This window comes from Perna viridis, chromosome 10, assembly GCF_037379345.1.
Source record: "Perna viridis isolate PV_CMFRI_1.1 ecotype Kerala chromosome 10, ASM3737934v1, whole genome shotgun sequence".
Classification (NCBI taxonomy): Eukaryota; Metazoa; Mollusca; class Bivalvia; order Mytilida; family Mytilidae; genus Perna; species Perna viridis.
The window spans coordinates 26,712,351-26,723,432 of NC_142454.1; the positions used below are offsets into that span (position 1 = coordinate 26,712,351).

The 11,082-nt window shown below is 35.9% G+C and overlaps 3 protein-coding genes across 3 annotated transcripts; 1 reads left to right on the forward strand and 2 right to left on the reverse strand.

Moving 5' to 3' along the window:
* Positions 1–1,835: 1,835 nt before the first annotated feature.
* On the reverse strand, positions 1,836–2,213 carry LOC148605183 (histone H2A). The gene has a single exon (XM_088547558.1). It carries the CDS (start codon positions 2,211–2,213, stop codon positions 1,836–1,838), a length of 378 nt encoding a protein of 125 aa, XP_088403684.1.
* Positions 2,214–2,485: 272 nt separating this feature from the next.
* Positions 2,486–2,863, forward strand: LOC148605184 (histone H2B). Its single transcript, XM_088547559.1, has one exon. The coding sequence runs from the start codon at positions 2,486–2,488 to the stop codon at positions 2,861–2,863; it is 378 nt and encodes a 125-aa protein (XP_088403685.1).
* Positions 2,864–3,270: 407 nt separating this feature from the next.
* LOC148605185 (uncharacterized) lies at positions 3,271–10,059 on the reverse strand. Its single transcript, XM_088547560.1, has 4 exons — positions 9,377–10,059; positions 7,720–8,047; positions 5,935–6,303; positions 3,271–3,869 (listed from the first exon to the last, which is right to left on the reverse strand). Exons 1-4 carry the CDS (start codon positions 9,685–9,687, stop codon positions 3,552–3,554), a joined length of 1,326 nt encoding a protein of 441 aa, XP_088403686.1. The 5' UTR covers positions 9,688–10,059; the 3' UTR covers positions 3,271–3,551.
* Between the last annotated feature and the right edge of the window lie 1,023 nt (positions 10,060–11,082).

Here is an 11,082-nt window from a genome sequence, read left to right on the forward strand (position 1 = left end):
AGTTTAGGTGGCCCTTAAAAGGGCCGTTTGTTATCTGTGACAAGTCACATCTTAAGCACGTTCTCCACGGATTCTACGGGCCAATTGGATGTCCTTTGGCATAATGGTGACTCTCTTGGCGTGGATAGCACACAAGTTGGTGTCTTCGAAAAGTCCAACCAAGTAAGCTTCACTGGCTTCCTGAAGTGCCATAACGGCAGAGCTCTGGAATCTGAGATCAGTTTTGAAGTCCTGGGCGATTTCTCTGACTAATCTCTGGAATGGGAGTTTTCTGATGAGGAGCTCGGTGCTCTTCTGGTATCTCCTGATTTCTCTAAGGGCGACAGTTCCAGGCCTGTATCTGTGTGGTTTCTTGACTCCACCAGTGGCAGGTGCGCTCTTACGAGCGGCCTTGGTGGCAAGTTGTTTTCTTGGAGCTTTACCTCCAGTAGATTTACGTGCGGTCTGCTTTGTACGAGCCATTTCGAACGATGTGCGATTTCAAAATCTTACACAGGGATAATTTTACTGGAACGACAAGAGGTTATTTTTGTTAGCCCGCACTATTTGAAAACGAGAAATTTATTGGTCGCTAATATCAATAAAACTGATTGCGATTGGTCAATAATAACAACATTTGATTGGTTAAAAAGTGAAGAAAATTTCAATCCATTTTTTGTTTGATGGTAGAGCTTGGAGAGTGATATGCCAAATATATGAAAATTATGACAATATTGCAGACGAAATCAATAAATCTTGGCTTGTGTCATTTTTAGTCTCTAGAATATTTGCTTAATTATAAATGTGTATGTTTTGGCAATGTTGAATGATACTAGATATAATTCAAAACTGGTTTTGATTTGTTGCAAGAAAGAAAAAAAGAAAGAAGGAAGAAACTTGCAATTCTTTTGATAAAAAAAAGTTCTCAATTTTTTTATTTAACAAGCATATTTAATGACAAATCAGTAAAGACAATAGAAAAAAATAATGCACCTAACATCCATAAAAATACCAACTAAAGTTTTTGTTCTGTCCTTTTCATACATGTATCTTTATTTGAAAAAAAAGGAAATAAATGCATGCCATAGCAGTTATATTTTTGTCGTACATTTTTCAAATATTTATATTTTCATTTGATGTAATCTGCAATATTTATAATTCATTACATTTATTTCTTATACTCCTAGCTGGTTAAGAACACCGGAGTCTAAGTAAGATTTTTTTATTAGCTGCATGCACAATACATTTGCTTGCTGGCCGCATGTAAATTTATCAATTTTACATCCATATTCAGCCCAAAAAAAAAAACTTGGTAGATGTGATATATACAAACCCCTCCTTGGCTTTTTTTCCCCTTTATTTTTGTTGTTTGTTTTATTTTATTTCTTTTATGTGGGCGAGGAGGGAGAGATTGGTGGATGTAAAATGATTAAATGACTACTTGTGGTGTTTTTCTAAGTAGGACGGGTAAGTTGGGACAATATTATACCATGCCAGTATAGTTGTGAATCAACTTTAAATCAAAATATGTACTCTTTATACATCCTACACACCTAGTTTCCCTATCCGCTTTCAAAGCAACAAACTGCACGACCTTTCCACATATTATAATGTAAACTGTTCATATTTTTTTTTTTATTTCATGATTTATGTGAGGGGTAAACACACTTTAAAGATTTTGAAATTAAAAAAAAAAAAAGAAAAAAAAAAGAAGTATTAGTGAGGGGTAAGGTTATAGCTAGCTTATTTTTGTTCTCTTTGTTTGTGCATAACATACCAACATAAGAATCTTTTTGAAAAAATTTGGTGGCCCTGAAAAGGGCCGTTGTATATGATAGTTCAGCGAACTAAACTGTTTATTTGGCAGCCTTCTGGGTCTTCTTGGGCAGGAGAACGGCCTGGATGTTTGGCAGTACACCACCCTGGGCAATGGTAACACCGGAGAGGAGTTTGTTCAGTTCCTCGTCGTTTCTGATAGCCAGTTGGAGATGACGGGGGATGATTCTGCTCTTCTTGTTGTCACGGGCGGCGTTACCTGCCAATTCCAAAACTTCAGCGGCCAAGTATTCCAGAACAGCAGCGAGGTAGACTGGGGCTCCAGCACCTACTCTCTCGGCATAGTTGCCTTTCCTCAAAAGTCTGTGGATACGACCGACTGGGAACTGAAGTCCAGCACGGGACGACCTGCTTTTGGCCTTGGATTTAGCTTTTCCTCCCTTTCCACGTCCAGACATTGTGATATGACTTGTTCGGTAATTTCAAACAAATAATAATAAAACCTGAAACGGCAAATCTAGCCTTTTATACCACTCAAACGGATTGAACAAACCGACGATTAAAACACCAATCGCCGGCGGGCTTGTGTTGACTAGTTTGGCCGTGCAACTGTAGGGTGCTTTCGGCGAGGTTCGCGTTTATGAAAACTTTTCAATCCACCTATTTCATTTAAATTGATTTTTGTCTAAGCGAACATTATTATTCACTGAATTATCGTCAGAGGGTAAACATGCCACCAAAAGCTACAGGTTCTAAAGGCGCCAAAAAGGCCGTCACCAAGGCTAAGGCCGCACGGGCCGGAGGTGACAAGAAGAGGAAGAGGAGAAGAAGGGAATCATACGGAATCTACATCTACAAAGTTCTCCGACAGGTCCACCCAGATACTGGTGTATCTTCAAAAGCTATGTCTATCATGAACAGTTTCGTCAACGACATTTTCGAGAGAATTGCCGCCGAAGCTTCCAGACTGGCTCACTACAACAAGAGATCTACTATCACATCTCGGGAGATCCAGACCGCTGTCCGTCTCCTCCTCCCAGGAGAATTGGCCAAGCACGCTGTCAGCGAGGGTACCAAAGCTGTCACCAAATACACCAGCAGCAAGTAAACTTGCAGTAGCAGTCTAATATTCAACGGCCCTTTTCAGGGCCACCAAAATTTTTCAAAAAGATTCTTATGTTGGTGTGTTACAAAATACTCACACACACACAGATATATATATATAGTTACTAGCACAATAATTGTCTTGTCCACTTCCCGATATTAATGTGAAGAAATACAGCATAAAAAAGATATACGTACACCCATCCAAGTAAAAAAAAAACAAACAACAAAAATGATATTTTTCCTATGCTTATTAAAAGCAATGACTTGTATAGTAATTTTTTTTTTTTTTTTTTTTTTTTTTTATATGCACACAAACAGGCATTTCTTTTCGCTGCATAAAACACCTCGTATTCGGTTTGATGTGTCTTTTATTATAAGACCAGAATGCACATTGTGTGGGGATTTCAAGTTCTTGCAATGGCAGTTTCAAGTTTTGTTATTTGTGTACGAGAATTCAGAGTGACTCGTGTCATTTTAATTACACTTTCTTTTCATTTGTATTTTTTTTTTTTTTTTCTTAATTGTATTGGTCAATGTTAATAGCGATTGCTTGAAAACACGTTCTTCAATCAATTTAGGGATATGCTACTACTTTGTAGTTGCTTGATAACATATCAACTTAAGAATCTTTTTGAAAAAATTTGGTGGCCCTGAAAAGGGCCGTTGTTATTGTTATACAGGCAAACTGTTTAACCTCCGAATCCGTAGAGGGTACGTCCTTGTCTCTTCAAAGCGTAGACAACGTCCATGGCTGTGACAGTTTTCCTCTTGGCATGCTCAGTGTAGGTGACGGCATCACGGATAACATTTTCCAAGAAAACTTTCAAAACACCACGGGTCTCTTCATAGATGAGTCCAGAGATACGTTTGACACCACCTCTTCGTGCAAGACGACGGATAGCTGGTTTAGTGATACCCTGGATGTTATCACGCAACACCTTCCTGTGACGCTTGGCGCCTCCTTTTCCAAGTCCTTTACCTCCTTTACCACGTCCTGACATATTGTACTGATTATATTTAAGCAGTAGAATGAAGTTGTCGGTGGAAAAATCAGTTTAAATACAAATTACGCGACCGTGATAGAAAGCTTCCTGAATTTTAGTAAGCTTATTTTTCATTGGGTAATAACTTGAAGAGGGATAGTTCAATGTACTGACAGAGTCTGTCAAAAAAAAGGGGGGTGTAAAATTATCTCCTTCTCATGATCAAATATAGATATTTTGCAAAAGTATTCGAGGAAATAATATGAGATCTTTTATTGAATAAATAAAACGTGGTAAGGATCTAAAATTAAGAAAATTAAGTGCATGTAGTACTAGCCCATGCATGCAATTTATTGCACAATAATTTATATGAAAGACACATAATTTAAAATGAAAAGAAATGCCTTGAAATAAACAGATATGTACTATTACAAAAATGACAACCTTTACACATCCAACCAACTTTCCTAAACTTGAAATGACACAAAAAGCTGAAAATGATAATTTTGGAAATTATTCTGTTGATGGTGGGGAAAGTTATGTTTTCACTTTTATGAAAGAAATATATATATATATTGCTAACATTTTTAAAATATTGACATTTGTTACGGGCCTATAGCTTGGTAGTAATGGAATTCACAACTTGGATCATGCAGAGAGTATGATATTTTTAATTGTTAAAGCTGTAATAAGAATATTGTTAGTAATTAATAGGGAATAAAATAAAATGATTAAGAATTTCCTGAGAAACAAGAGACTCAAATTATCATCTTTGACAAATAACCACCACATCTTCTACTAAAATTATGAATAACTTGTACAGAATTTTTTAGATGGGAATTAATTTGTGGAGAGACTAATATTCATCTCATGATCAGAGATAAAAAAAAAAAAAAAAAAATGGTAAAAAGGATGAATAATGTGTTATTTGTTGGGCAAACCCTACTAATATGCAAGTAAGTGAAGAAGACTCATAATTTCTCATATATGGAACAAATTTTCCATATTTAGATAGAAAAAGGACATGATGTAAACCGAGTTTCATTATGATGTCAAAAGAAACACCCTTTTTGGGGAGAACTTTCTGTCATGAAGTGAATATTTCTGGCTATATGATTGCACAATAACTTTGAAATTCATAACATTATAAAGGATATTTCATCTCTACACTTTTCAAGATTCTTGTAAATGGTATACATTTATATGTATAAGTAAGTTTTTGGTGGAGGGCTGGCATATTATTCAATCTCATAAGTTAAAAATTGCACCCTGTGTAATTGTAACCAAAGAGTAGGGATTGTAAAACATTTTGAAAGATGAATAATTCAAGAATTGCCATACACGTATGAGTCCTCAAAAAACATCTAAATTTTGTAATAGTTTCTTAAGTAGATATATATTCTTTTATAGTACATTCACTCTGTTGTTCTAAATTCTATATTACTGTGCATCTTGAAAGTGTAGGACAATATGAATGTTGCGTGTAAAATATTATAATTGTAGTATGAGTGATCAGGACAAAGTTACTAATTTGCTTTTACCAATATAAGTGAAGTTGACACTGTGAATAAAAATTATCAGGTTGCAGTAATGAGTGTATAGTGCATAGAAGTTTTGGCATTACCTCTGTCCTGTGTATCTTGAAAGTAACAGGTGGGTAGGTAGTATTCACAGAATGATGACTAGTTTATAAAGGGTTCTACTATACATGTACATACATTTGTGTGTTGATTTGCACACATAGGTTGATAGAGGTGCAGCCAGTATGCGTTTTGATTTGACAAAGTAGTACATATATCATAAATTGTAAAGGATATGAGGTTGGAATTACAAGGAAAAAGAGGGGTTGTAATTCATGCGTATACAAAATAGTATGGTATATATAGAATAATGGCCTAGAATAATTTATCATAGACTACGAAGTAGTCTAATACATGCATATACTTCTGTAACTAGCAATTTAAGAATCTTTTTGAAAAGTTTAGGTGGCCCTTAAAAGGGCCGTTTGTTATCTGTGACAAGTCACATCTTAAGCACGTTCTCCACGGATTCTACGGGCCAATTGGATGTCCTTTGGCATAATGGTGACTCTCTTGGCGTGGATAGCACACAAGTTGGTGTCTTCGAAAAGTCCAACCAAGTAAGCTTCACTGGCTTCCTGAAGTGCCATAACGGCAGAGCTCTGGAATCTGAGATCAGTTTTGAAGTCCTGGGCGATTTCTCTGACTAATCTCTGGAATGGGAGTTTTCTGATGAGGAGCTCGGTGCTCTTCTGGTATCTCCTGATTTCTCTAAGGGCGACAGTTCCAGGCCTGTATCTGTGTGGTTTCTTGACTCCACCAGTGGCAGGTGCGCTCTTACGAGCGGCCTTGGTGGCAAGTTGTTTTCTTGGAGCTTTACCTCCAGTAGATTTACGTGCGGTCTGCTTTGTACGAGCCATTTCGAACGATGTGCGATTTCAAAATCTTACACAGGGATAATTTTACTGGAACGACAAGAGGTTATTTTTGTTAGCCCGCACTATTTGAAAACGAGAAATTTATTGGTCGCTAATATCAATAAAACTGATTGCGATTGGTCAATAATAACAACATTTGATTGGTTAAAAAGTGAAGAAAATTTCAATCCATTTTTTGTTTGATGGTAGAGCTTGGAGAGTGATATGCCAAATATATGAAAATTATGACAATATTGCAGACGAAATCAATAAATCTTGGCTTGTGTCATTTTTAGTCTCTAGAATATTTGCTTAATTATAAATGTGTATGTTTTGGCAATGTTGAATGATACTAGATATAATTCAAAACTGGTTTTGATTTGTTGCAAGAAAGAAAAAAAGAAAGAAGGAAGAAACTTGCAATTCTTTTGATAAAAAAAAGTTCTCTATATTTTTATTTAACAAGCATATTTAATGACAAATCAGTAAAGACAATAGAAAAAAAATAATGCACCTAACATCCATAAAAATACCAACTAAAGTTTTTGTTCTGTCCTTTTCATACATGTATCTTTATTTGAAAAAAAAGGAAATAAATGCATGCCATAGCAGTTATATTTTTGTCGTACATTTTTCAAATATTTATATTTTCATTTGATGTAATCTGCAATATTTATAATTCATTACATTTATTTCTTATACTCCTAGCTGGTTAAGAACACCGGAGTCTAAGTAAGATTTTTTTATTAGCTGCATGCACAATACATTTGCTTGCTGGCCGCATGTAAATTTATCAATTTTACATCCATATTCAGCCCAAAAAAAAAAACTTGGTAGATGTGATATATACAAACCCCTCCTTGGCTTTTTTTCCCCTTTATTTTTGTTGTTTGTTTTATTTTATTTCTTTTATGTGGGCGAGGAGGGAGAGATTGGTGGATGTAAAATGATTAAATGACTACTTGTGGTGTTTTTCTAAGTAGGACGGGTAAGTTGGGACAATATTATACCATGCCAGTATAGTTGTGAATCAACTTTAAATCAAAATATGTACTCTTTATACATCCTACACACCTAGTTTCCCTATCCGCTTTCAAAGCAACAAACTGCACGACCTTTCCACATATTATAATGTAAACTGTTCATATTTTTTTTTTTATTTCATGATTTATGTGAGGGGTAAACACACTTTAAAGATTTTGAAATTAAAAAAAAAAAAAGAAAAAAAAAAGAAGTATTAGTGAGGGGTAAGGTTATAGCTAGCTTATTTTTGTTCTCTTTGTTTGTGCATAACATACCAACATAAGAATCTTTTTGAAAAAATTTGGTGGCCCTGAAAAGGGCCGTTGTATATGATAGTTCAGCGAACTAAACTGTTTATTTGGCAGCCTTCTGGGTCTTCTTGGGCAGGAGAACGGCCTGGATGTTTGGCAGTACACCACCCTGGGCAATGGTAACACCGGAGAGGAGTTTGTTCAGTTCCTCGTCGTTTCTGATAGCCAGTTGGAGATGACGGGGGATGATTCTGCTCTTCTTGTTGTCACGGGCGGCGTTACCTGCCAATTCCAAAACTTCAGCGGCCAAGTATTCCAGAACAGCAGCGAGGTAGACTGGGGCTCCAGCACCTACTCTCTCGGCATAGTTGCCTTTCCTCAAAAGTCTGTGGATACGACCGACTGGGAACTGAAGTCCAGCACGGGACGACCTGCTTTTGGCCTTGGATTTAGCTTTTCCTCCCTTTCCACGTCCAGACATTGTGATATGACTTGTTCGGTAATTTCAAACAAATAATAATAAAACCTGAAACGGCAAATCTAGCCTTTTATACCACTCAAACGGATTGAACAAACCGACGATTAAAACACCAATCGCCGGCGGGCTTGTGTTGACTAGTTTGGCCGTGCAACTGTAGGGTGCTTTCGGCGAGGTTCGCGTTTATGAAAACTTTTCAATCCACCTATTTCATTTAAATTGATTTTTGTCTAAGCGAACATTATTATTCACTGAATTATCGTCAGAGGGTAAACATGCCACCAAAAGCTACAGGTTCTAAAGGCGCCAAAAAGGCCGTCACCAAGGCTAAGGCCGCACGGGCCGGAGGTGACAAGAAGAGGAAGAGGAGAAGAAGGGAATCATACGGAATCTACATCTACAAAGTTCTCCGACAGGTCCACCCAGATACTGGTGTATCTTCAAAAGCTATGTCTATCATGAACAGTTTCGTCAACGACATTTTCGAGAGAATTGCCGCCGAAGCTTCCAGACTGGCTCACTACAACAAGAGATCTACTATCACATCTCGGGAGATCCAGACCGCTGTCCGTCTCCTCCTCCCAGGAGAATTGGCCAAGCACGCTGTCAGCGAGGGTACCAAAGCTGTCACCAAATACACCAGCAGCAAGTAAACTTGCAGTAGCAGTCTAATATTCAACGGCCCTTTTCAGGGCCACCAAAATTTTTCAAAAAGATTCTTATGTTGGTGTGTTACAAAATACTCACACACACACAGATATATATATATAGTTACTAGCACAATAATTGTCTTGTCCACTTCCCGATATTAATGTGAAGAAATACAGCATAAAAAAGATATACGTACACCCATCCAAGTAAAAAAAAAACAAACAACAAAAATGATATTTTTCCTATGCTTATTAAAAGCAATGACTTGTATAGTAATTTTTTTTTTTTTTTTTTTTTTTTTTTATATGCACACAAACAGGCATTTCTTTTCGCTGCATAAAACACCTCGTATTCGGTTTGATGTGTCTTTTATTATAAGACCAGAATGCACATTGTGTGGGGATTTCAAGTTCTTGCAATGGCAGTTTCAAGTTTTGTTATTTGTGTACGAGAATTCAGAGTGACTCGTGTCATTTTAATTACACTTTCTTTTCATTTGTATTTTTTTTTTTTTTTTCTTAATTGTATTGGTCAATGTTAATAGCGATTGCTTGAAAACACGTTCTTCAATCAATTTAGGGATATGCTACTACTTTGTAGTTGCTTGATAACATATCAACTTAAGAATCTTTTTGAAAAAATTTGGTGGCCCTGAAAAGGGCCGTTGTTATTGTTATACAGGCAAACTGTTTAACCTCCGAATCCGTAGAGGGTACGTCCTTGTCTCTTCAAAGCGTAGACAACGTCCATGGCTGTGACAGTTTTCCTCTTGGCATGCTCAGTGTAGGTGACGGCATCACGGATAACATTTTCCAAGAAAACTTTCAAAACACCACGGGTCTCTTCATAGATGAGTCCAGAGATACGTTTGACACCACCTCTTCGTGCAAGACGACGGATAGCTGGTTTAGTGATACCCTGGATGTTATCACGCAACACCTTCCTGTGACGCTTGGCGCCTCCTTTTCCAAGTCCTTTACCTCCTTTACCACGTCCTGACATATTGTACTGATTATATTTAAGCAGTAGAATGAAGTTGTCGGTGGAAAAATCAGTTTAAATACAAATTACGCGACCGTGATAGAAAGCTTCCTGAATTTTAGTAAGCTTATTTTTCATTGGGTAATAACTTGAAGAGGGATAGTTCAATGTACTGACAGAGTCTGTCAAAAAAAAGGGGGGTGTAAAATTATCTCCTTCTCATGATCAAATATAGATATTTTGCAAAAGTATTCGAGGAAATAATATGAGATCTTTTATTGAATAAATAAAACGTGGTAAGGATCTAAAATTAAGAAAATTAAGTGCATGTAGTACTAGCCCATGCATGCAATTTATTGCACAATAATTTATATGAAAGACACATAATTTAAAATGAAAAGAAATGCCTTGAAATAAACAGATATGTACTATTACAAAAATGACAACCTTTACACATCCAACCAACTTTCCTAAACTTGAAATGACACAAAAAGCTGAAAATGATAATTTTGGAAATTATTCTGTTGATGGTGGGGAAAGTTATGTTTTCACTTTTATGAAAGAAATATATATATATATTGCTAACATTTTTAAAATATTGACATTTGTTACGGGCCTATAGCTTGGTAGTAATGGAATTCACAACTTGGATCATGCAGAGAGTATGATATTTTTAATTGTTAAAGCTGTAATAAGAATATTGTTAGTAATTAATAGGGAATAAAATAAAATGATTAAGAATTTCCTGAGAAACAAGAGACTCAAATTATCATCTTTGACAAATAACCACCACATCTTCTACTAAAATTATGAATAACTTGTACAGAATTTTTGAGATGGGAATTAATTTGTGGAGAGACTAATATTCATCTCATGATCAGAGATAAAAAAAAAAAAAAAAAAATGGTAAAAAGGATGAATAATGCGTTATTTGTTGGGCAAACCCTACTAATATGCAAGTAAGTGAAGAAGACTCATAATTTCTCATATATGGAACAAATTTTCCATATTTAGATAGAAAAAGGACATGATGTAAACCGAGTTTCATTATGATGTCAAAAGAAACACCCTTTTTGGGGAGAACTTTCTGTCATGAAGTGAATATTTCTGGCTATATGATTGCACAATAACTTTGAAATTCATAACATTATAAAGGATATTTCATCTCTACACTTTTCAAGATTCTTGTAAATGGTATACATTTATATGTATAAGTAAGTTTTTGGTGGAGGGCTGGCATATTATTCAATCTCATAAGTTAAAAATTGCACCCTGTGTAATTGTAACCAAAGAGTAGGGATTGTAAAACATTTTGAAAGATGAATAATTCAAGAATTGCCATACACGTATGAGTCCTCAAAAAACATCTAAATTTTGTAATAGTTTCTTAAGTAGATATATATTCTTTTATAGTAC

What these genes read in the sequence shown, in the direction of transcription:
- LOC148605183 (XM_088547558.1), bottom strand. Translation starts at nt 2,213, where the DNA reads ATGTCTGGACGTGGAAAGGGAGGAAAAGCTAAATCCAAGGCCAAAAGC.
- LOC148605185 (XM_088547560.1), bottom strand. Translation starts at nt 9,687, where the DNA reads ATGTCAGGACGTGGTAAAGGAGGTAAAGGACTTGGAAAAGGAGGCGCC. An exon ending in CTCTACGGATTCGGAGGTTA is followed by an intron (nt 8,048 to 9,376) that starts AACAGTTTGCCT and finishes TTACCGAACAAG; the next exon opens with TCATATCACAATGTCTGGAC. An exon ending in TTACCATTGCCCAGGGTGGT is followed by an intron (nt 6,304 to 7,719) that starts GTACTGCCAAAC and finishes GTAAGATTTTGA; the next exon opens with AATCGCACATCGTTCGAAAT.
- LOC148605184 (XM_088547559.1), top strand. Translation starts at nt 2,486, where the DNA reads ATGCCACCAAAAGCTACAGGTTCTAAAGGCGCCAAAAAGGCCGTCACC.